Here is a 26645-nt window from a genome sequence, read left to right as displayed (position 1 = left end):
GATTAATAATCAGTGTCAACCAGTTATGCATTCATCCTTTAAAAATGCAACAAACATAATCAACACACAACACAGTTCAATCTAAAGATCTTCATTTCATGTCAACTAGGGCTGTCACAATATCAGATTTTAACTATGATAATCATAATTTAGTTGATATTATTGATGGGTCCATAACAATTTAATAACATGAAGAACGATTATAATGCTAGAAATCACATACATGTTTTTATTATTTTATTTTTAATATTTTTATACTTATATTTTAATCACATTCAAAATATTAGTATAGGGAGGTGGAAAGACTGTGTAACCACAAATGTACAAAACAATAGAAAAGAAACTTTTAACTGTTGATCAGTACTTCCTGCAGACTTCCTCTTTTCTTTTCTTTCTTACGTGGTCATCAGCATTAAGGTGCAATACTGCCATCTAGTATAGAGTGACATAAAGTGTTAGTACTGGATTTTATCAGTGTCATCATATTTGTATAAATAATATTTGTACTTTTAACCTGATGATAAACATGTTGACACCCATTCTTCTTTGAATCCAGAGATAATCGAAATAAAACAAGTTTCTTTACTGCACAGAGAGTACTTTTATGTTTGCATCTTATGACACTATATTCTGTTTTTGGTTTGTTTATATGCCTTTAGTCTACATTGTGCTCTTATTTCAGTTGAATCCCACCAGTTTGTTTCCAAATGACCCTAAACTCTTATTTTCAGGACTCTTGGTTCACTTGTTTGGTGTGCATTCAAGGTTCAGATGGCAGCTTTCACAGTTATTCAAATAAACACCCCTAGCAGAACAATCACACATGAGTTCACTCACAACAAACCTGCCAAGAATGACCATGTCTGGTCACTTTCACATTTGTTTTTGTTTGTTTGGAAATTCAGTTAGCTGTTTAAGCTATTTTGAGTCTCAAATCTCTCAGTATCTGTGTTAGCGCTGGTATCCATGACATAGCTTCAGATATGATTGACAGATGCGGCTTTACTCCGTTGACCTTCTGCCGTTTCTCCTTTAAAGTGATCTCTGGTCAAGTTCAGAGATACTGATCATTCCTGCTAGTTGAATCAGCAATTGTTTGCACTTCCATACACTTAATTCATCTTATATCCTTTCACTATTTGACCTATTAGTTTTACTCCTATGTCAAACACGTTTGGAATGTGCGTTCATTTTTTCAGCTGTCCTCCAGATTGACAGCTTGTGAGTTATTTTAATTCACTGTCTATTCAAAAGGTCATGGCTATATTTGTATATGGTAAATGGTTTATGGTGTACATGTATATGTATTGTATGTGTATATGGTTTTTGTGTGGGTAAACTTCTGAAATAAAATATAGATAATATAAGAGCAATTCCATGCAAATGTAAACCCTGCCATGAAAAAATATAAACTTTGCAACAAATTAGCAAGTTTTTGTTGTGTAGGCTTGTGTTTTACAGTACTGTTAAAATCTACATTGGCTCATTCTGAAAGCATACCCCTATGTACATTTATGGAGATCGCAAATTATGTTGCCAAAAGTAAATCGGGTCAATCGGTACTTTTGAAAAGACTATTGGTTAAATTTAGGGAAAAAGGAGGGTGGGTCAGTCGATTGTTCAGTCAGTCAGTCAGTCAGTCGACAGCAGCCTCTGGTGGATTTACATGAAAACAGCAGGCACGAATGGCACACGCGAGAGAAATTTGAGATTTTAAAAAGCATACACAGTGGCCTCTGGTGGATTTGTGAAAACAAAAACCGCAAAAAACATAGCTCCTTTTACGTATTTGGAGCTATTTAGAAATGTATTTAGCAGTACGTTTTCAGAATGAACCTGGATTGGTTAAAATACTCTAAAATGTCTCATGTCAATGTTTTCAAACAATTATATTTGATTTTGCAAAGTCACACAAGTCGCAATTTCATATACAATATGTCACATCCATGATGAATTTTTTCCTCATAAATGCAAAATAAATGTAAAATAATAATATAAAGCCAATCATTTTTGTTCTATAGAGAGCAAACTCTTATCGTTTTTTAATAAGCATTGTTTCTTTTGGGTTGTGCAGTTTAATTCATAAAATTTCTACAAAGTATGTTGTTTACTGTAAACTTGCAGACTTTTTTGGCCACATCCACAACGCATGTTCATTTTTTCCTCATTTAAAATATATAAGTGTTTACAGATTAATGTATTTCTGATTCCAAAACTCTGTGGTTAGTTGTTAAGGAAAATGTGAATAGATGTTCAATATAATGTTAACATACTTTCTATGTGAATTTATGTTTTGAGGTTTTACTGCAAATGTCACATATATAATGCTGGAATTGCTCATAATACTTTTTAAATAGGCATTTATATATTTTTATCATGAAACTTGTGTTTGTTGGTTCTATTAGTGTTTTTGAGTAAATCTTAAGTGACAGTCTTTTTCGCTTTTGTCCTCATTCATAAACTACCTGAATGAACTAGGACATCTTGTTCATGATTGAACTGGGCCATCTAGATTGTGAACAAACTAAATTAGCTGAGGTAAATGTGACTCTGAAACAGTCACGTAATGGTACTGTAGCTAGAAAAAAAAAATATTTTGTAAAAATGGCTGATATATTTACACTAAAATATATGTTTTACTATTATTCTTAGTCCAACGAAAAATGAACTTCTCTCCACGAACACAGAATCAAACTTTTGGGTGAATAAAAATCTTCACCATTACTATGTATCAATCAAAGATTATTTTATAACACAGGTTATTTTTGAAAATTAAGATCATAATACATCTTGTGACGCATATAATAGCAAAAAAGTAACAGTGTAAAAGTGGGCATATTCTTGAGGCTTATCTTAATCGAAATAACCTCAAGGAAATAGTGCCTAAATATAGAAGTGAAATAGCCAGTCAAGGTTAGACAAAGAGAGCGAGAGCAAGAGAGAGAGAGAGAGAGAGAGAGAGACAAAATAAAGGGATCATCTTCTAATCTCTCTTCTTTAGGACAGAAAGATACAGCACAACTATAATGGATTTTGGATAAAGCATAAATCCTGGGAGACTGTCATCACCACAGAGATCATCTGAGCGTCTGCTTTCCATTTTCTCAACTGTTACCATGCGTACAGTCAACTTGTTGATCAAATCCATCAGATTAATGTTTAAACTGTGCAAGAAATATAGGCACATGTCTTCTGTCTCTCTTTACTGCGACCTGAAACAGACTTATTGAGTGTGTGTGATTTCCCCCTCACTCCGGATCTTCTTGTTTACCGCCGAGCAGAGGCCACCGTCTTCCTGTTTCAGAAAGTAAAGAGCTGCGATAAACTGAAGAGACACGCTTTCTGCCAGGTGTGAGCGGACCTATGATACTCGACCCCCCGAGGAGGTAGAAGCGTGACCGACTGACAATGCAACCAGAGACTCCCGCTAACAGATACAGTAACCCTCTCTCGGCTGCCCTGACTCCCTTCAGCGTTTCTGAATGCTGCAAAGATGAGTTTAGAGTTCAAAGAGCTTCCCCCGGACGACTCTTGAATCTGTTGGGAATTTAAATATGATGGATTTGGATCTGTCGGAAAATAAGAGCTTTCTAAAGTCGTGTCTGAGGCTGGGCAGTTACTCGTACCGTCGACACTCTTGGGTCTGGTAAGCATGAATGTTGGAGTAAGGTTGTAACCACAATAGCCACCTGTTTGGATTAAGTGACTTAGCTTGCGTAACATATTTTAACATCAGATGAAACTTTAGTGACACTTAACTTGAAGGTGGTATTCATAAGACTGTTATGACACCTTTATAATGTCTTTTTTGAGTTACACGTGTCATAAATACGAAGGAGAGTTTACAGTATGCATGCTAATGACAACCTTAAGTGTCATTTGCTCAGTTTTCTAATTTTAAATGCTAAGATAGCATTGCTTGAAATTGCTTTGTTATGACGACTTGACATAAATAAGTACATCATAACTTGTCTTTGCCTTTGTTATAACAACTTTACCAGGGCAACAGAACCTGTTAGTTGTTGCATCCCAATTCATATACTACATCCTAAAAGTATGTACTTTTTTGTGAAGAAAAGGTGTATACTTGTGTGTAACATGAGAGTATGCAAGATTTAGAACATGCTACTTCCTCATTAATGGACCGTTATGTTGCTTAGTTACATGCCCTCTCAACACATCATCCATGTTTCTTTTTAAATTTAATTTTCTAACATACTGGGGATACAGCAGTGCAATAATCTGCCATTTTTATGCAGAGAAAGGTGTTGGCATAATTATGCATTCAGATTTTTATGGCTAAACATGTCTTAATAACAGGTCACATTGATGTTGCAATAATATAACATGAAGAAATATATAAAGTTAGGTTATAAATTAATTAAATCATTCAAACATCTTTACCTAAGCCTCTCTACTTGACAGTCGGCCTCACGGATCTGCCATGTTTGTAGTTTGTTAACACTTTTTACCTGTGTTTGTTGTTCTAATCGAATTCACATCTAATGTGCAATGTATTATGTACAGTTCTTCACTTCGCATTTTTACAGGAAACAGTAGACCATCTGGGAAACTCTTTTCAAAGTACTACAGTTCAGGACATAATTATTATTCTATTTTATATTATCATATGTAGTATAATGTCGTATAAAAAGTATTATGTAGTATAAGTAGGCGAATTGAGATGTAGTAACTGACAGGTTTTGTTGCCTTGGTATTGTCGAGTTGTTATGACCAGTGGTGAAAAATCATACTTAAGTAAAAGTAACATTACTTGCCTAAAATGTAGTGTAAGTAGAGTAAAAGTATCTGTTGTAAAAACTACTCAAAGTATGAGTTAAAAGGAAACCTTTCAGAAGTCCTTAAAATTTGTCAGTATTACGCTGTAAAAAGCTGTTGCATTTACATGTCATTTGTGAATGTGTGCAAACGTAACATTCTGTAGTGCATTTAGTTTATGCCCAGCAAGCACATAACATCATAAGACGATAATATTAGGTTAGATTTAGGTTTGTGACCAAAATTCAAGTTGCCAGCGTGTAAGAACAATGTTATGTTGATGTCCAATAATGAATTCAAATGACATTGGTATTTGGTGGATTTTAGGTTGTGTTGGAAAGTGACCAAATCATAACGATGTGACATCCTTAACTAATGTCATATTGATGTCAAATACTGACATTTATTCATCAGGTATGGCAACCAAAATCCAACATCTGATAGACGTAATAGTGGTAACGTCCACACAATGTCAAACTGTAACATCATTACACGTTGATATTTGGTTGATTTTAGGTTGGGTAGTGATGTCAACACAATTTTCATCTCCAAATAAAATCAAATGTCCCCACAAAATTGAAATACAACGTCATTCTGACATCATGTTTACATCTTGTGTTTAAAGCCATTTTGGTCATCATACAGTAAGCATCCGTCATCTTCTCATCAGTGACATGCATCTAAACAGTCTCTGGGTCAATTCAATTCAATTCAGCTTTATTTTTATAGCGCTTTTACAATGTAGATTGTGTCAAAGCAGCTTCACATAAATGGTCATAGTAACTGGAACAGTGTAGTTCAGTTTTTAGTGTTTAAGTTCAGTTTAGTTCAGTTTAGCTCAGTTCAGTGTGATTTAATCATTACTGAGAGTTCAAACACTGAAGAGCAAATTCATCGATGCGTAGCTCTACCAATCCTGAACCATGCGAGCCAGTGGCGACAGCGGAGAGGGAAAAAAAAACTTCACCTGATGGGAGTGAAGAAAAAAAACCTTGAGAGAACCAGACTCAGTTCGGCACGACCATTTTAATTTCTCCGCTGGCCAAAAGTCTTGTGCAGAGCTTCAGTCACCGCGGTGGGCTGGAAGATGGCCTCAGCGAAGACTCATCTGTCCCTGGAGCGTCGCTGGAATCAGTCTCATGTTCTCCACTTCCATGACCATCAGCGCAGCAGCAGCTCAGGATATGGCCTGGTCCCGGATATGGAAACCTTGGGATCATCTCGTCGCTGGTCTTGGATCCAATCAGTGACTCCGCATAATCTGAGAACCTCGGGATGAGTATCCCCAGGTGAAAATAGAGAATAAAGAGAATAATTAGCGTAGCTGCTGTTCATAGTGTATATAAGCAAGATGCAGAAAAGTGTAAAGATTTTGGACATCTTCTTGGAAACTTTTGATGCTTTCAAACAGTTTGCTGCAATTATAAGTCGCCTATGTCTTGAGGTAGTTCATTATGGTTTGATTGGACAGGAATCACAGAACCAATTTTTTTATCCCCAATGGACAAGAAAAATTTAAGTATTGACTGCAGGTTAAGGGAAAGTAGTGGAGTAAAAGTACTGATACAAAACTAAAAATGTACTCAGGGGAAAGTAAAAGTACACATTTTTAAAACTACATTTTAATTCCTGAAAAAAAAACTACTCAATTACAGTAGTTGGAGTATTTGTAATTTGTTACTTTACACCACTTGTCATACCAAAGGCAAAGACTGTTTATGAGGTATTCGTTTATGTCAAGTTGTAATAAAGAAATCTCAAACAATGCCATCTTTGGATTTAAAATGACACAACTGGGCAAATGACACTAAATAACACTACTTATTCTATTAGGATGGAAAGTATGCAAATTGGGATGTAGCAAGAGTCTTTGTCAAAAGTCAAGACAACATAACTTCTGTCAAAAATCTGTCATAAACATGAATGTCATAAGGCCTTATAAAGGTTTATTATGTCATGATTATAAAGGTTTCATCACAGTCTCATGAACACCCCTTTCAAGTAAAGTGTTACCTGAAAATTTTTGTGGTCTGGACCCATAGTTGCAAGGGTGGATAATGGTAAAAATGGTCTCTTACACTTGTGGTCACAGATTAAAGGTTATCCGTTCCTTTTATTGGAGGCTTTTAAGGACTTTGAAAGCCCACATGCTAGCCTACAAGTCGAAAGTGGCTGTAAACTGAAATCAAGGTGGGTGAGGTTTAATTTAGTTCATGCTGGGGAGACTTGGAACGATGGCATGAAAGGATTTTTCTCCAGTGTGGCTTAAAATGAGTTGAGAAAAGAGTGAGAGTCAGCTCTTTTGCTCTTGAAGGGTGTGACCTTTTGCTGCTCTCTCCCATTCACTGTTAACATACTTTCATCGTTCTATTTCATTGATATTCAGCCTCAATGAAAGAGCTGCAGAACTTGAATAGATTCAGTTTGTAGTTGATTTACGGCTTATTTTTTTTAAATATATGCAGTATAATATAGAAATATACTCTTTTTTTCTTTCTCTTTGGCATACAGAGAAATTAATATGTACAGTACTTCTGGATTTTTTTGCAAGTGTATATGCACATAGTCTTGTAAAATAAAATGCTTAAAGGTTTAGTTCACTCAAAAACAAAAAAAAAAACAGAAATGTTCACACATTCACAACAGTCTGGAGCACAAGCCACTTGTTGAATAATGAAGTATGAGCTGACACTATATTTGTTTACACCAAAAAGGGAGGACATGTGCATCGTTTTTGCTCATCAAAATGGGACTTGAGCTTATCCTGGTTGCTACAACCTTCAGATAGTTTTGAACAAACAGTGTCAGCTCATGTGCGACAACCATCATCATGCGACAGGAAGCTTGTGCTCCAGACTGTTGTGAATTCACTCAGGGACTTTTGCCAAGGCTGTGGATAAAATGGGATAATGTTGTAAATCGCGTTCAGTTTTTGCACAGGCCAGTCGTCATGTTTCATAGGACCTTATTGTATTAGAAGACACTCTATTAATTTGTGCGGTTGCCACTTTTATGAAATACAACCCATTGAAACCTTTACTAAAATGTGTTTACTAAAAGTGTCTCTACTATCTTACTGAGTTAAATGTAGGATTTGTGTAGCTAGGTAGGTGGGGATAGACAATATGGCCAATTAAATCACAGTATTTTTCATGATTTCAGTTGATGAAGTATAATTCTGATATTGTTATGAAAAGTGTTTCAAAAGAATGCCCATATCTGTACAAAAGTCAGGAAAAAAATGAATTTGTCAAGTCTATGAAACCTCCTCATATAAAATCATTTAATATTTTACAGGTAAACACAGTGCACATAACTTGTTTGCCTTTTATTTCTGTTTAGTATTCATGCAAGCAGGAAATAGGAAATAAGCATAAATAAACCAGAAATACACACAAACCTTTAGACCTAAACTATAACATAGACTGAGTATTCTTGTAGCCTGAAATAACAAGAAGTGAGTGGTATCAACAACTAATTAAATACAAACAACAAATAAATTAAATACAAATAAATGGATAAAGGCTAATTTTTGATTCGTTCTTAAAACAATAATTCATTAAGTAACAAAAATATGACAATATGATACAACACAATTGTATTAAAAAATAATTTGGAAAGAAAAACAATAACAAAGCAAAACAAATATGAGGGGGAAATGAAACAAAGAGGCACATTTTCATTAGTAAAAGGTAATTTCAGATAATAATAGGAAATAATTAAAGATATAAGTCATCTATAGAAAGCATGCCCCAGACCATTATTTGGCAATATATGTCTGAAAAGGAAAATATATAGACAGGGCAAGTTAGTGTTGAGTTATTTCATGTTTTCCTGTTTTATTCAGTAAATTGGCAAAATCTGAATTTGTATTAAAGTATATGTATGATTAAGAAAAAAAAACATGCTGCATGAACGCATCTGTCCACATCAAAATGCTAAAATGTATATTGAAATATTTGAGATTTGTTTAATATCACCATAATTGGAAAAAAAATCCATCATGATATACAATATATTAATTGGCCAAATCACATCCAACATGCATAAAGCTGAGATATATTTTGCCAATTGCTTTATAATTTCAACAAGAAGTGATCACTTAGTTTCAATATTTATACAAGGATTATAATTCTTTATAATTTTTATTTTTAAGGGAAAAACAGTTTGATAGTTGCTTAAAGTGTTTTTACATGTTTATATTTTCCATATTTAATTTTTATTTTCCTGTTACATGGGATATGTTATATAGCTGTGAGAAAATATTACTTGAGAAATGTTTATATAATAAGGTCTGTCCTCAAAAAACTTTGAAATGTGACATTAAATGGAACTAGTTTTTCACCTACAGTCATATTACATTAAATATATTCTTTAAGCTTATTTTTTTATACTGTATAAAGATTATTTGTACATTTTCTAGAATAACTTCCTTTATAAAACAACTATATTTTGAAAGATAACGTGACCATGAACTGCATGTTCTCATATAATAAAATACCATTTTGATCATACTGCCCAGCCTTAATATTGATATTGATGTACTGTCCAGCCCTTTGGATTGGTAAAGCAACAATCTATACTAGTGAAACAATCATGATTGCAATACTAACAAAACACAGACTGATAAAATGGCTACCTTGAATAGACTGTCGATTTCATGATGATGGCACATGCAATACGACATTGTCACTATTTTCATTCCAGCCACAGGAAGCTTAACTATAAAACATACTGTAACTATAGGTCATGGTAAGCTGCTTGTATCAACAACTTATGCAGTGTTTTTTTTTTCAGTCTCTCTAACTTTGTTTTGTTTCTAATTGATGTATTTTTTAACCTGTATTTATTTATTTTTTATCTCAAAGTGATGGTAGCCATATTTTTTTTTTTAAATCACCAAAGAAGACATTTTTTTTTAAATATTTTTAATTTTAGCATAAGAAAGAAACTCAAAATTAGTTTTAAACCAGTGAAGAGTGAGCAAATTTAAAGTTGTGGGTGAAATACAGTATTTACCTTTAAGGTAGTAATCATTGTGAATAATTGTCCTATATAGGGGTTTGTCAGGTAATGTGTACTTTTCTTGTAAGAGGGAAGTGGCTTTTTGTAAACTACTGATTTGACCGAAGTGTGTGCGGTTTAAAATAGGTTCACACCAAGAATGACAACTATAGTTTTCACACCATCAGATGGTAACATACAAGCAGTATGTTTTGAAAGTTTTGAGATCTGGCAGTTTAAATGACGTTTGTCAATGCTTTTTTCTTTAATAAGATAAAGAAATCTTTTTAGATGTTATCTGTTATTTTTTAGATGGTTTAGCGAAATTAGCTAAATTTATGAATATTAATGCCCCGTAATTACAAGTTATTATTAATTATGAATATTCAGAATTAACTTATAGTTAATTAATTAATTCGGCTAAGTCCCTTTATTAATCCAGGTTCGCCACAGCGGAATGAACCGCAAACTTAACCAGCACGTTTTTACGCAGCGGATGCCCTTCTAGCCACAACCCACCTCTGGGAAACATACACACACAAACACACACGCACACACACACACGCACACACACTCATACACTACAGAAACACGCACACACTCATACACTACGGACAATTTAGCCTGACCAATTCATCTGTACTGCATGTCTTTGGACTGTGGGGGAAACCGGAGCACCTGGAGGAAACCCACGCGAACGCAGGGAAAACATGCAAACTCCACACAGAAACACCAACTGAGCCGAGGTTCGAACCAGCGACCTTCTTGCTGTGAGGCGACAGCATTACCTACTGCGCCTCTGCGTCGCCTTATAGTTAATTCAACAAAATAAATATAACAATGACTTTGTCCGCTTGTCTGTGCAGTTGTTATGCTTGTAATTATTTATTTACTTAGAAAGGCAATTTTAGCTACTTCTAGTGAAGTAGATGAATAGTTTAGAAGTTTTATTAAACTTAATAAGCTGGCAGGCTTTTTACTATTAGAGTGACCTTTTCTGTGAGGCAAAAAAAAAACAATCCAATGTGACTTTATCATGATTTATTGAAAACAAAAGAACAGAATTGCGTGGAAAATAGAGAGGTTTGATAAAAAAAGGCAAATCTAACTAAGTCCCACACAGCTATTAAGAACCACCAAGTATATAAACACCTTAAAAGGGCACAGCATAAACGCATGACTAAGTATTACGCCCCAAGTCTAGGGGAAACAAAAGGGCATAATAAACGAAGAAAAAAAACAAATGTGTTGGGGTGGTGGATTTCCCAAACTAAACAAAACTTAAAGCAAAAGATTCCCTTCGGTCGACAACCAAACTCACACACTTAATTGAGATTATATATGAAGATATTTATTATAGAAAAATAGGGTTTATATAAATGAGCATTTCGTCAGGGTGACCACAGGCCAAAATAACAAACAAAAGAATCTATAAAATAAATCCCCTAAATTACCTATTACTATTTAAATAAAAATACAAGAATCTTACCTTACTCCCTAACATAAACAAAGTCAAAAGTAATCAAATAAATAGGCAGGTCACCCCTACACGCTCAAACTCTCAAAAAAATATTCAAGCATGGTCATCAATACAAAGTTGGTTGGTGTTTGATCGTCGGCCGAAGGGGGTGAGGGAAACCCAGGAGCTCCACTCGCAACACCGAACGCAGCAGAAATGAGCTCCCCGATCCCTGCCGGAAGCTCCCTTATAAACAGGCCTCGTAGACCAGCAGCCAATCAGAGCAGGGAATCACGCTGGCGTGGGAGCCTATAAGACAACAGAAAAACAGCAAGGAGGTGGGACAAAAGAAAAAGAGTACAATCCGCAATAATAAACAAATAAATAAACTTCAGTCGTAACACTAAGTCATAACTAAATACTAGTTTAGTGGGTCTTTTTTCTTTCGTGTTGAGTTTTCTCCGATGCTTGGAAGATTAAGTATTTTAAGAGTTTTTTTTTTTGTTTAAGAGTTTGCTGCGCTTATCGGAGGATATACACAGCGCAAACAAACAGATATAATTTGCAGAAAAAATAAGAAATGCGGACTCAAGTGAGTCACGAGGTACAGAAACGGTCCATCCTTTGTGTTGGTGACCTTATGTGATTATGTGTGGGTGTAACAGATATTTAAAGGTATTGGTAAGGTAACTCCCAGTCTCTCTTGACTGACGAATGGAGAGAGAGGAAAAATTGCACGGTAAACTTCCTTTATTCCTCCTCGCTGGTCTGTACCATCCCAAGACAGATAGACAAAACTTTAACTCATGGTTTGAAAATACACCCAGCATAAAAGTTATCATCCTGTGTCCTAGATCATGAACTGTAGAATTATGCATGGAGATGAATGACACTTTAAGAAATACATAAAATATAATTCATGCATTCTTAGCTTGTCTAATGTTTTTAAAAAAAGGCATATACCGGTTGGATTAAGAATTGAGATAGAATTGAGAAAGAAATTAAGTAAAAGAGCACATAGGTTACAAACACATTACATGTACTTTGGGCTGAATTGTAAGATTTCTATGACTTCATTTCAATAGTGTGTGTCTTTGTGTGAGTGGGTCCAAGCCAGGATGGATGTTTTTTTTCTATGGAAAGTCTTTGATATGGGACAGGCTGGTTCTAACCAGCATCTTGGTAGATAAGGTGTCATCGAGTGACTTTCACTGTCAGACTCGCTGGCCCCAGGTGTCATAACTCACGTAGAATGAACCCAGACCCTTCTAGGGGTAACAATGACATTTTACCTCAGGACTTTCTGTTACAATGGTGGTAATCCATTTACATTTAGAGCAATTTTAGAACTCTCTCTCTTAATTATTGTAGTTATTTCCTTGGTATGAATGGATCTTAAGTTATAAAAGACTTTTTAGATGTGCACCTAAAATGCTTTTTTGTGGAAATTCAGTTTAGTTTTTCTGTTTTGCATAGCATATATCTTAGAGATGACTGCAAAGCCAGTTTACAAAGTAATGTGCAAGAAAACTTTGAATGTTTACGGTGGAGAGGAAACTACAATACAAAACACAATGACGTAAATAACCTCTGAGTTGTTGAAGTGTTGTCAGTGAGATAGTGGAGTGAGATAAACCACCGCTTAAACATGCTTGCATTGTGATTGACAGGATTAGATGAACAAAGCTTTGTTTCAGGGTTCATCTGGGAAGCTCCACACGAGCACACACAGGCAGCTGTCATGCCTGCGTTGAGGATCAGTTTACAGCATGCTTTGTGACAGGGTCATGGAATACTCTGCTCAGCGCATATCATGTCCAACATGACCCCTCCAACACTGTAATACAAGCATGTGCTATGGAAAAATTCTGTTTTATTGTTATAGTATATACAACACACCTTGAAACCAGCGATGGTCTGAGTATCTTGTGGGACTGTAAATAACTAACTTGCTTAGTTTTTTGAGTTTAGAAGCTTATGTGAAAAAACCTATTGAGTAAACTTACTCAATTTATGTGGGACAACAAGAAGGAATTTTGTGGAACCCTGCATTTGAAATAGAAATAAAGATATAGTGGATTTATATTAATATGATTTTTAATTTCTATACTGCAAAGAGTTGTGGACAAACTGTAAACTACTTTAAAGTGCTGCATGTAAGTTTTTGACTCTTCTAAAGCATAGAAATACTTTAATATATTTGCAGATATTTAAGAAACATGCCAAGTGAGCATTCTTGTTTATCTGAAAAACAATGCTGAAGTCAAATATTTTGCTTTGAAAATGTTTTTTTTTCGTGCCGAAACACTGTCTTTGTTTTGGTCATTTAACCCGCACAATGCCAGTTTAGCCAATTATATTTCAGCACCCTGGGTTGCCTTGATGGAAAATCGCATACTTCCTTCATTCAGTCAGAAAGGCTCTAAAAAGCATGCTTTCGTGACCGAAATTAGACTTCTGGTGGACAGTAGCAGACTCCAAAATGAGTCGCAGATTCAGTTCCACAGGTGGTTTTTAATTAGCAAAGAATATAAATATTAGGAATGTAAACATTAGGCGTGCAAGTTACATTGTAACTACATGTCCTAACAACATGCTACGTGACGAGATTTGCAGTGATAAACAATTTAGCTGTTTGCACCTAAGGAAACATGACAGAAATTTAAATACAGCCATTCAGAAGCACAGAATATGCATTCACTCATGGAATAGTAGGGTTTATCCAATAAAACTTTGAAAACTGAACGGACACTGTTTCAATTCACTATAATCTTCTATGTGAAGCTGCTTTGACAGTGATGTAGACATGGATCTACATTGTAAAAGCACTATAGAAATAAAGATGAATTGAATTGAAATTATTTGTTAGTTGTTGGGTAGGCAAAAATCATTTAGCTATGAATATTGTTTTTCAGATTTTAATATAAATAAGATATATAATAAAGTAATAAAACATAACATGCCATATGTTACAATATATTACAATATATTATTAATTTAATTGTTAAATTAATATTTTTAATTAAAAAATACTTTAAAATGTAATTAATAATAAATATTTAGAAATTGAAAATTAAAATAACATTTTGTTGTACTATACTTCATAAGAAGCATGTGAAAGGTATAATCTTGACTGCCTTAGTCATACTGAAACTAAACATTTCAATGAACTCACCATGGTTCGAAACATTCTCATTTCCGGTTCAGCCACTTTTTGAAATGGACCTGGAATGTAATTCACAGCTCCACAAGTCTATATCTCCACTTCCCCATCTCACCTCTAACCTAAGTGAGATTTGAAATCGACTGCATTACAGATTGAACTGATCCCAGTGCTTTAATACAGTCTATTTGCTCAATTATGGAATGCATTACGCATTAAGCAGTAGACACCTGATAGGGCTGCATTACCCATGAAAATAAGATGCAGTTATGTGTCATTTTCATGATCAGCAGGCTATTATGCAGGTAGCTGCAACTTAAGTGCTATCCTGTGTTTTTGCCAGTCAGATAAGCTTGTACAGAGTGAGTGGTGAAAGCGTGTAGATTGGATCCGCTGGGCTTTCAGATAGCTGGCTTGACAGTGGGACTTGGGCCCTTTTGCCTACAACCATTCACTTTCTCTGCATTCGCCCTTCTGGTTAGAATCACCCCTTACTGCCTTTTAGTCTTGCTCTCTCACACTCATTCCTATCAGTTCTCTCTTTTCTCACCTTTTACGTCTTCTTAAAGCCTTTATGACTTTTGTTTTATCTTAAGTTTGGCTTAAACCATGTAATTTTTAATGTTCATTTATAATTGTAGCTTGTCAGACTGTACAAATGTGATCTCCATTTCACAGTAGAAGATCTCAGTTGTCATAATGTCAGACTGAATCACCATAAAGATGTATCGGGGGACACTCAAGACTCATCTTGAATTTGATGTCATCAGTCCATGACACATGCAGTAACCCGCTCTCTAAAATGATTACTCACAGCAAACATAAACAATATGTAGCTTTAGTTTTACTCATAACATCCCTTGATATTGACATAAAAAATGTAGTTTTAACATTCTCCTAAGGTGGTTTTAAGTTGTTATGCTGATTGCATCGTCAGGTTCAGCACTCTTATTGGTTTTTAGTTTAACGGACGTTGTAAGAGAATCACATTGGAGGAAAATGTCTGAAATTGTCTTGACACTCCAAGAATGTTATTGGAGGGAAAAAATATTCGCATCTGCCAGTAATATGCTGTCGGTGAGCATGCCAAGGTGTCCTCGCTGCGGTATGTAGAATGATGGCATACACCATCATGTCGAATTCCTAAAGTAGTTGAAAGTGTAATACACATGTTACTGTGATGATTTGGTTAAGTGTTGAGATAGAAATTAATAACTGTGAGTGAGGGTTGGGTTTATGGTTTACACACAATGTAATGGGTAATCTCAATAGTTAATATAAATAATTCTCATTTCTAGCAACAACCGGTCATGCATACACAATCCACTAAATATTGGACCTGATCCAGTACGTCACAGGTGTCAAACTCAGTTCCTGGAGAGCCACAGCTCTGCACAGTTGAGTTTCTAACCCTGATTAAACACACCTGATCAAACTAATTAAGTAATTTAGGCTTGTTTGAAATCTACAGGTGTTGCTGGGGTCACACTAGAGTTTGTGCTTGCAAAATTCTGTTGTAAGGCACTGCAAAAAGGGGCGGGATTAAACAAAATGGTTAGACATTAAAAAAAGCGAGCGATTGGTCCATGTTTCTGTCCAGAAAGAGGTCATGTTTTGATCTTCGATTGGTCTCACATAATCATGTGATTCGATTTTGTACGTCAGAGTCATAGTTTGTAAAATATATGGACGTATTATCCATGATGGCACCTACAGGTTTCTGAAGAACCTAAAAAAAGCTACCAGTAGGCGAGGCCAACTGCCATTTTGTTCGTGCGTCATTGAAGCGACTGGGGGATACCAAACAAGGGCAAAGAGGCAGAGCATAAGCAGAGCTATAGATACATGCTGGTATTTTGCTTAGACAGACTTTTCTTTGAGAAAAATGCATAATACTTCATTACCTGCGACTCATTTGTGTTCTGATCACATGTGCTTGGTTGTATACTATATCAATAAAGTGTTTAGACTTTTAAAAACAATGTTGTAATACATTGAGACACCAAACATTGCTCTTATGATGTTTTTCTACAAGAGAAAAACACAAATTACATACAAATAATAATTCCAAAAGGCTGTGTAAAGCCACATAAAACAAAACAAAAATACATTGTATATGCCAAGTTCAGTGGCTTATTAGCTGGAATCAGCTGAGGTGAACTGATGGCGACCAGCGAGACCTAGCTGTTAGTCAAGTAGCCATGCCTTTAATTATTTAGACTTAATAAAACCTAATATAAAAGAAACGGATGAGTTATAAAAATATTCACCCCCTTACAGTTGTCATGAAGGGTAATATTAGCTATTTGCACCAAAATAATTTTTTTTGTACCAGAGTGTAAGCACCTTTTTTCTGCTGTAAAATTGGCCATTTTAACTGTGGGCGTCAATACAAATTGCTCTATGGAGCCAGGACTGGAATTTCAATGAATTGCAGTTTCAGTTACTTCTGTATTTCCTTAACGAGGGAGAGTGTGAGGTTGCCGCTTGGTCAGAGTTCACCAAGCTTGAACTTTCCAATGCAGCGAACTGCGAAACTTGTCGCACGAGCTTGCGTTTCTGGCCTGACGCATTTGTGTGCGTATGAATGGATGTCTATGAGGAGAAAAGTGCAGTGTGACCGAAGCTTAAATGTGTTGGAGCGGTGTTGGAACCAAACTGTGCAGGGCTGCTGCACAGTTTGACACCCCTGTAGTATGTCATCATGCCACAGGCTGCAGCGAGGACATACTCAAACATCGCCAAACCAGTGATCAAAGACCACAGAATTTAGTCAAAGTTTCTGTGAATCTTTTAGGATTTCCAACATTTGTTTCAGATGATGATATTGTGGATGAACAAGTGATGTACAAAAAATACATTCCGACGTGTTTATAAAAAATATTCACTTTATACGATTATTTAAAACCTGTTTTCATTTTTTTTCTCCTTTTTTGAACACAAAGAAACATATTTTAAGGAATGTAGAAACTGTTAAATTTCCTACTATGTCTATCAGTAGCTATGGTTGCAACACAGGCTCATTGTAAAAATGTACCCATGTATACATGTGTGGAGAAATGTAGGGGATTGTTCAGTTGTTCAGTCAATTCAATTCAATTCAATTCAACTCATGTTTATTTCTATGGCGCATTTACAATGCAGATTGTATCAAAGCAGCTAAACATAGAAGTTCTAGTAAATTGAAACTTTGTCAGTTCAGTTTTCAGAGTTGAATTTCCGTTTAGATCAGTTCAGTTTAATATTATTATTATTATTTTTTTTTGGTTTAATTGTAGCAAAGTTTACATTTTTCAAAAGTCCAAACATCAAAGAGAAAATCCATAGATGCACAGCTCCACAAGTTCCAAACCATGCAAGCCAGTTGTGACAGGGGAGAGGAACAAACTTCACCAATTGACGAAAGTGAAGGAAATAAAAACATTGTGAGAAACCAGGCTCAGTCAGTCAGTAGACAGAGGCCTCTGGTGGATGTACACAAGAACAACAGGCACAAATGGCACTCCCGAGAGAAAATTAAGAAAGTGTACACAGTGGCCTCTGGTGAATTTGCGAAAACAAACACTGCAAAAAAAAGTGTAGTTCATGGGACGTTTTTTGCACTGTCCAGTAATGTATACAGGGGTGCCTATCAATAATGAACCTGGGTTGCAAGTTTCCAAAATTCCAACTTCTTTTTTGTTCAGCAGAATCTCCTGTGAAATGTTACTCCAAACCTTTATGTAATTGGAATACAACAGATATTATAATTGAACAATGTTGGTAATCGAAACTTTTGGACTCCCACTGGATTTCTGTTGTATTATTTTGTCAAATACTGGAACTGTTAAATTATCAACATGTTTCAGAACGTCATATCTTGTGTTCCAAAGAAGAAAGAAAGTCTTACACGTAAGCATTAGGATGAGTACAGCATGAATGATGGCAGAATTGTTCTTTATGTGTGCGCTGTCCCTTTAACTGTCTCTCTCTTTCTTTCTCTCTCTCTCACTCTCTCTCCTTGGGTGTCCTCTGTCTCACACCTGTCAGGGAACATCTCATCTGTGCATGGAATCAAAGAGAAGCATGAAGTTCCTATTGAACTCGTTAGATTGAATTAGACAGAGCAGGTAAACAGAGGTCTGTGCACTTTGATTAGAGGCGAGAGAGTGAGTGTGTCTCATGATGAATCATTGAAGTATTTCCACTGAGTGACAGGTTTGTGATTTTATGCAATGATTCAGGGCCAGCAAGACAGTTTGAGACGATAGCTGGATTTACATAGACATAACTAATCCACTTTCATTTAGACTATAGTAGCCTCATCTGAATATGAACTTTGTCTATTGAAATGAATAGGCCCAATCCAGATATACATCCAGATTGCAGAGGTGGTTTAAACCTTATCTAATCTGATTTACAGGACATGTAAACATTCTGTTTGACTGCAAACTAAAACTGGACTTGTTCTGTATTTGCTGTGTTTTATAAATGAAGTACGGCAAATGGAACAAGATGTACAGCTGAACAGAACAGCAAAGCTTATTTTAACCTTTGCTGTGAAATGATGCAGGACAACATTGCTTTGAACTTTCATCCACAGATGCCTTTTTAGTTTACTTGACCAGCCATAGCTGGGGTGATCTTTTCTGAAAACTTTACTTTGGCAAGCTGTTTCAGACTCCTCGAACAAACTTAAAAAGGAACTGTATTGGCCTGATATTATTTTTCTTTTATTTGATCCACACTTGAAGTTTATTGCAGACGTAAATTAAAAAATTTATACAATTTGGATTGTTACAGTAAACGGTTCATATGGTGTGTGGTTAACGAATAATGTTATTTCATTCACATGTTTCTCACATGCTTGAGAATGGCAATCAGTTGTTTTAGATGCACCAGCAGGGGAAAAGCATTGCAAAAGTGACCATTTGGTTGCAGTTTAGAGCTGTGATTTGCTGAGGCTTTAGATTCATTACAATAAAGTTTAGCTTTTTTTTTTTTTGCACAGACCGATAGTTTCACTTCATAAACTCTCAATGACCTTCAGGGGTCAATGGTATCCATTTTGTTTTAACTATACAGTTGAAATTAGCCTTCCTTTGAATTTTTTTAATTTTTTAAATACTTCCCAAATGATGTTTAACAGAGCAAGGAAATTTTCACAGTATGTCTAGTAATATTTTTTCTTCTGGATAAAGTTTTATTTGTTTTATTTCGGCTAGAATAAAAGCTGTTTAAAAAAAACAAACAAAAAAACATTGTAAGGTCAAAATCAGTAGCCCCTTTAAGCTATTTTTGATTTCATAAAATATTTATTTCTCAAAATATAGCGATCAAACCATCATTATACAATAACTTGCCTAATTACCCTATTCTGCTTAGTTAACCTAATTAACCTAGTTAAGCCTTTAAATGTCTCTTTAAGCTGTATAAAAGTATTTTGAAATATATGTTGTGAACTGTTATTTGCTGTCATCATAACCAAGATAAAATAAATCAGTTATTATAAATTAGTTAATTAAACTATTATGTTTAGAAATTTGTTGAATAAAAATCTGCTCTCCGTTAAACAGAAATTGGGGGGGAAAAAAGGGGTGTGGGGGGTCGTAATAATTCTGATTTCAACTGTACTGTATATGTGTTTGACTCTGACAGTGTCTGCAGCTGTTCCCTTGCACTTAATATTACATTAATATTTAATGATTTAAAAATGCACTTGCACCACTTAGATGGTCTGGGGATGAGTGAATTACCAGCATTCATTTATCATTTTTTGCGGTGAACTAAAAATGAACTAACAAATACACACACTGGCCACTTTAATAGGTACACCTATCAGACTGTTCGATAACGCAAATTTCTAATCAGCCGATCTCATGGCAGCAAATCAGTGCATTTAGGCATGCAGACATGGTCAAGACGATCTGCTGCAGCCCAAACTAAGCATCAGAAGGGGGAATAAAGGTGATTTAAGTCACTTTGAACATGGCATGGTTTTGATGCTAGATGGGCTGGTCTAAGTATTTTAGAAACTGCTGATTTACTGGGTTTTTCACACACAGACATTTCTAGTGTTTAAAGGGAATGGTTTAAAAAAAGAGAAAATTTCCAGTGAGTGGCAGTTCTGTGGGCGCAAATGCCTTGTTGATGGCAAAAGTCAGAGGAGATTGGCCAGACTGGTTCCAACTGAGGTAGGCAGAAGAGCATCTCTGAATGCACAACACATTGAACCTTGAGGCAGATGGGCTACAGCAGCAAAAGACTACACAAGGTGCCACTCCTGTCAGCTAAGAACAGGAAACTGAGGTTACAATTCGCAAAGGCTCACCAAAATTGGACAGTAGAAGATTACTCAATTTCTGCTGCGACCTTCGAATGGTAGTATCAGAATTTGCCATCAACAACATGAAAGCATGGATTCATCCTGACTTGCATCAACGGCTCAGGCTGCTGGTGGTGATGTTATGGTGTAGGGGATTTTTTCTTGGCACACTTTGGTTTCATTAATACCAATTGAGCATTGTGTCAATGCCACAGCCTACCTCAGTATTGTTGCTGACCATGTCCATCCCTATAGGACCACAGTGTACCCATCTTCTGATGGCTACTTCAAGCAGGATATTGCACAATGTCATAAACCGCAAATAATCTCACACTATTTTCTTGAACATGACAATGAGTTCACTGTACTCAAATGATCTCCACAGTCACCAGAACTCAATCCAAAAGAGCATCTTTGGGATGTGGTGGAATGGGAGATTCGCATCATGGATGTGCAGCTGACAAATGTGATGCTAGTGTGTATGAAGATAAATAGTTTTTTTTTCATTTAAATCTCACTGTTTTTGGCACCCTAATTCACATTTCTCTTCAAAAGTTCCTGTAGAATCCTTGAAGTGAAAATTAATCTAGGGTAATGTGTTATCAGTTTATATGTGAGCCACAATGTCAATCTCCAATCAACCTCATCGCATTCAGAGAAGCAACCATGACTAAACTGACAGAAACTGCTTTTCTGCTGGCCTTTCTTTGACTTAAGTGCTGCTCAAGTATCAATGTGTTAATATGAAGGTTAGCTAAAAGTAACAGCTCAAACTAACCCAGTCTAGGTTGACATCTGCCTCTTCAGTGATTATGGACTCTTCTGGTTCTCTGTTAGTTGGTCAGTTGGCCTCCTGCTGCTGTTCAGTCACTGAGGGTTATCTAATAGATGTCTGTTGTTATTTTTAGTAATAATTTAATTTCAGAGGTAATAAAACAACTAATACTCTGCAGAAGTGCAAACAAACATATTCTTCTTTAAATAATATGTGAGAAATGTTTAATGTGTCAAGGTAAGAATTTTATGTATGTCAACGGTCTTAATTTTATAAATAATATATATATATATATATATATATATATATATATATATATATATATATATATATATATATATATATATATATATATATTTACATATTTTATTCAGTTATTCAGTTATTAATTTATTTATTTATTTAGTAGTAGTATTTTTTTTTACTTGTTTATTGATGATTGATTAACTCATTAAAATGAACCATTTACCAAAACTGAAAATGTTATCGTATATATAATATATTCTGAAGAAAGCTAAAAACTGTGGCTATTGAATTCCATGGTATTTGTTTTTCCTACTACGGAAGTCAGTAGTTACAGGTGTCCTTTTTTTTTCAAAATATCTTCTTTTGTGTTCAACAGGATAGACAAACTCAAACAAGATAAAAACTAATCTTGATCTAAAAACACTGCAGTGTGAGTAGTGAGTAAAATCATGATTTTTTATTTTTTTTTTTTGTGAACTATACTTTTATTAATAGTTAGCCCCTTATCTTCTACGCACATAATCATAAGAAAAAATCAAGCAGGAAAAGGATTCCATCAGATTCCAGCTCAATTGTTCGCAAGGATTGATTTCCTTTATTTATAAAACGCTGCCATCTTGTGGTTAGTAAAGTGTGTTTCTGTCTGAAGTAAGGAAAGGCATGTTCTTACATTGTTTATTTTCACCACATTCCAATTTCCTTCACACTACAAACCCGTTACTGCTTATGTCTGTTTGCATTATTTAAGTGGAACTTTTTTGTGATTAAAATTGAGCTGTTGACATGAAATATATATATACATGTATATAATAGTTCTTTCTTATTTGTTCACAGCTCTTCAGGATAGTTTACTAAGTGACAAGTATAAACTCTTATTTTATTAAGAACCTGTTAGACCCTTATATGTTTACATTGTAAGAATTGTCACGAATGATGCTTAATTGTGTGGTTATGATAAGCAGTGTTGTGACGTTCTTTTACACTGACTCACTCTACATTCACAGCAGGCTGTTTGACTCAGTCTTTCTGTTGCTCATAATCATCATCATCATCATCTGTGTTTCCTCTGCTTTTCTATCATCTTTTCAATCACATTTTTGAGTGTTTTGTCTTTTAACAGTTCATTCTGTTTACCTTAATGTGTTTTTTTTAGTTTCCATTTTTCATGGCTAAGTAAGCCTAATGCTTTAATGCAAAAAAGGCTTTATTTCATTAAATTTGCACTAAGTTGTATATATTTTTACAGAGGGGATTTCAGGAATCTTCATTTATTCATTTATTTTCTTTTCAGCTTAGTCCCTTTATTGATCTGGGGTTGCTACTGCTGAATTAACCGGCAACCGGCAACTCAGACGTTTTATGCGTCTGATGTCCTTCCAGCTGCAATCCATCACTGGGAAACACCCATACACATTCAATCACACACATACACTATGGACAATTTAGCTTACTCAATTCCTCTATAGCGCATGTCTTTGGATCAGGCACTCAGTGTCAACCAGTTGAACATGCGAAAACGGGGAGAACATGCAAACTCCACACAGAAATGCCAACTGACCCAGCCGGGGCTTGAACCAGCAACCTTCTTGCTGTTAGGTGAGAGCGCTTACCACTGTGCCACTGTGCTGCCCACCATTGACTTCCATAGTAAGAAAAACAAATACTAAGTGAGCTGTTACAGTTTTCCTTTTGTCTTTTCTTTTGTGTTCACTGCACCACCGTGACACCCTTCAGGAATCTTTTTTCCAATAATTTGGCAATTATTGCAAACAAATATTAAGAATAAAACATAACTGTAGAATAAAATGTTATTTATAATCAAGCAAATTCTTGTATGAAAATATCGCTTGGTTAAACCCTAAGAGAAAAACTGTATGTAACTTTTGCTGAGGTTTTGAAAATATGCATTGTGTTTGTAATCTAAATCTACAGGCACAGATTACTAAAATTTAACAAAATAATCACTTAAAAGTGTTTGTAAAAACCAATAAAAAATTTCCTCAAAAGCCCAAAATAAGCCAAACTATTTCTCCTTCAGTGTCTTGCTTAAAATAGAAATACAGCCTATCAGCCTATAATTAGTACTCTTTTCATTTCCATTCATATGTATGTGAGTGAAACACAAGACCAGAAAAGCAAGCTCGTGCAGTTCTGCGTTACACTGCATACCAGAGATTACTTTTGATAACCTCTGACCTGTGAAAAGCACTGAGAATTAACCACTGAACGTCACACACTGACCTCTTGAAAAAATGTCAGACGTTGTTATATACAGTATACAGTCAAGTACACACAGTACATATATATATATATATATATAATGGAATTTAGTGAAAGGAATCTATTCATTCATTCATTTTCTTTTCGGCTTATCCCTTTATTAATCTGGGGTCCCCACAGCGAAATGAACCTCCAACTTATCCAGCATATGTTTTACGTAGCAAATGCCCTTACAGCCACAACCCATCACTGGGAAACACACACACTCGTTCACACACTCATTTACTACAGTCAATTTTAGCATACCCAATTCACCTGTACCACATCTCTTTGGACTTGTGGGGGAAACCGGAGCCCCTCGAGAAAACCCACGCGAACACGGAGAGAACATGCAAACTCCACACAGAAATGCCAACTGACCCAGCCGAGGCACATAAAGAAAAAATTAAATTTGTTAACTTCGAATTCAGAACAATGTGTATAATTTATGAATATAGTACATTTTTAATACATTTATTTGGGCTATCTATCTATCTATCTATCTATCTATCTATCTATCTATCTATCTATCTATCTATCTATCTATCTATCTATCTATCTATCTATCTATCTATCTATCCTTCTATCTATCTATCTATCTATCTATCTATCTATCTATCTATCTATCTATCTATCTATCTCCATCCAATCTTCCATCTATCCATCCATTCATACATACATCCAAATTTAAAATACAGTATTTATGTGTAAATATGCAGTGTTGAAATAAAGAAATGCATGAGTGAAGTGCAGATGTCAGTTGTCATTGTACTTGATCGATTGATGCGTTTTTTTGAGGTTTTGGTTACTGATGTCCAGTGTATTGCAGTAAGTGCAATGAATTTATTTTATTTTTTTGCTCTATCAATGTTGTATAATGTATGTATTATTGTAAGAATAGTTCCCATCAATGGATTGGTCCTGAACAGTGTTGATAAGTCTGCAGTCTCTGATGGTCCATTTAGGGATAGTATGAGTTTGCTTTGCATTCTTTTTTTTTGCTGGCTGATGTAGTCTCTGGACTGACATTTTACTAACTATTGCAACAATTTGTTTGGGCTGTTTGTATATTATTATTTTATTATTATTATTATTATTTGTGTCTTTTTTGAAGTATGGGTATTGGAACATTAAAGCACTAGTTTAAATATTAGGAGTGTGTGTGTGCACGTCGGTTTTAATGTCTTGTTGGAACATGTGTGAAATAGTCACTACAGTTCAGAAATCTTTTTACAGTTCTTCTAAGGAGTGACGACTTAAAGCATTCAGAAAGAGATTAGTTTGAGTAATGTCCCTTCTGAAAATCCCACTCCATGTCTTCTGTTTGTGTCTACAGAAGTTGAAACTTCTCATGTGTTCAAACATTCCGACTCCTAATTTTTGAGCTCCGTCCCAGGTTTCATGAGCAGCCATGTTCACTTTTTGACAGACTGTATCCTACACTGTATATACAGTAATAACTAAATAACATAAATGAAACACTGACAACTAAAAGTACAGTTGTTTTAATGAATTTAGGCATTATAATTATAATGTACTATAAAAGGGTGGCATGGGTAGCACAGTCGCCCCAGGGCAAGAAGGTCACTGGTTCGAGTCCTGGCTGGGCCAATTTGCATTTCTGTGTGGAGTTGGTATGTTCTCCCCGTGTTTGTGTGGGTTTCTTCCAGGTGCTTCGGTTTCCCCCAAAGTCCAAAGACATGCGGTACAGATGAATTGGGTAGGCTAAATTGTCCGTGGTGTATGAGTGTGTGTGTGGATGTTTCCCAGAGATGGGTTGCAGCTGGAAGGGCATCCGCTGCGTAAAACATATGCTGGATAAGTTGGCGACATAATAAAGGGACTAAGCCGAAAAGAAAATAAATGAATGAATGAATTTTAAAAAACTTGATTTCTGAACGTTTCTAAAAATGGTGTGTAATATAATGTGTATTTATATAGCGCAAATATTGTGTGTGGCCATACACCCAAAGCGCTTCACAGTCATGAGGGGGGTCTCTCCACACCACCACCAGTGTGCAGCATCCACATGGATGATGCGACAGCAGCCACAGGACAACGGCACCTGTGTGCTCACCACACACCAGCTAGAGGTGGAGTAAAGAGACACTGATAGAGCCAATTTGGTAAATGGGGGTAATTGGGAGGCCATGATGGGTAAGGACCCAAAGGGAATTTGGCCAGGACACCGGGGTTACACCCCTACACTTTACAAGAAGTGCTATGGGATTTTTAATGATTTAGGGCATACTCACACTATGTACAGTTGTCTTGAACCGGGCCGAAGCACACTTGTCCCCCCACCTGTTTCCCCAGACAGCCTGCAGTCACATTGCATTCAGGCCTGGGCACGCTTGCGTCATCGATGATGCGCTGTTCAGTAAGCTCTTTCGCTCAGCACAGTGGAGATTTTTTTTGTTATATCGGTTTAGTCGTTAAATATGCTGTGACACGTCAAATATTTCGCTGAACAGATCAGCCACTTTTGATGCTCATAAACAATCATAAAGTCCTCATGCTGCAGGAATTAGGAGGTTTGCTGAAGGTGCAGCTGTCGTGCATCTTTAATAATCTACAACAGTTTGCATTCATTGAACACTAAGAATGATTAATAAATCCATGTGAAACAGTCTGTTAATAGTTATGTCTCGTCTTC

At 35.6% G+C, this 26645-nt stretch overlaps 1 protein-coding gene across 12 annotated transcripts in view; it reads left to right on the top strand.

The window, feature by feature from the left end:
• pde4ba (phosphodiesterase 4B, cAMP-specific a) overlaps positions 1 to 26645 on the top strand; it is a 331706-nt gene that overhangs the window by 201053 nt on the left and 104008 nt on the right. Inside the window, exon 1 of one of the 12 annotated variants that reach the window (XM_068221994.2) lies at positions 2419 to 3646. The exons of the other annotated variants lie outside the window; for them this stretch is intronic. Coding sequence (XP_068078095.1) covers positions 3555 to 3646 — 92 coding nt within the window. The 5' untranslated portion in view covers positions 2419 to 3554. Of the gene's footprint in view, positions 1 to 2418; positions 3647 to 26645 lie in introns of those variants that run through there. 12 annotated transcript variants of the gene reach the window in all.

This window comes from Danio rerio, chromosome 6, assembly GCF_049306965.1.
Source record: "Danio rerio strain Tuebingen ecotype United States chromosome 6, GRCz12tu, whole genome shotgun sequence".
Taxonomy (NCBI): Eukaryota; Metazoa; Chordata; class Actinopteri; order Cypriniformes; family Danionidae; genus Danio; species Danio rerio.
Note: the sequence above shows the minus strand (reverse complement) of the source record. Positions and strands in the feature narration are given on the sequence as shown.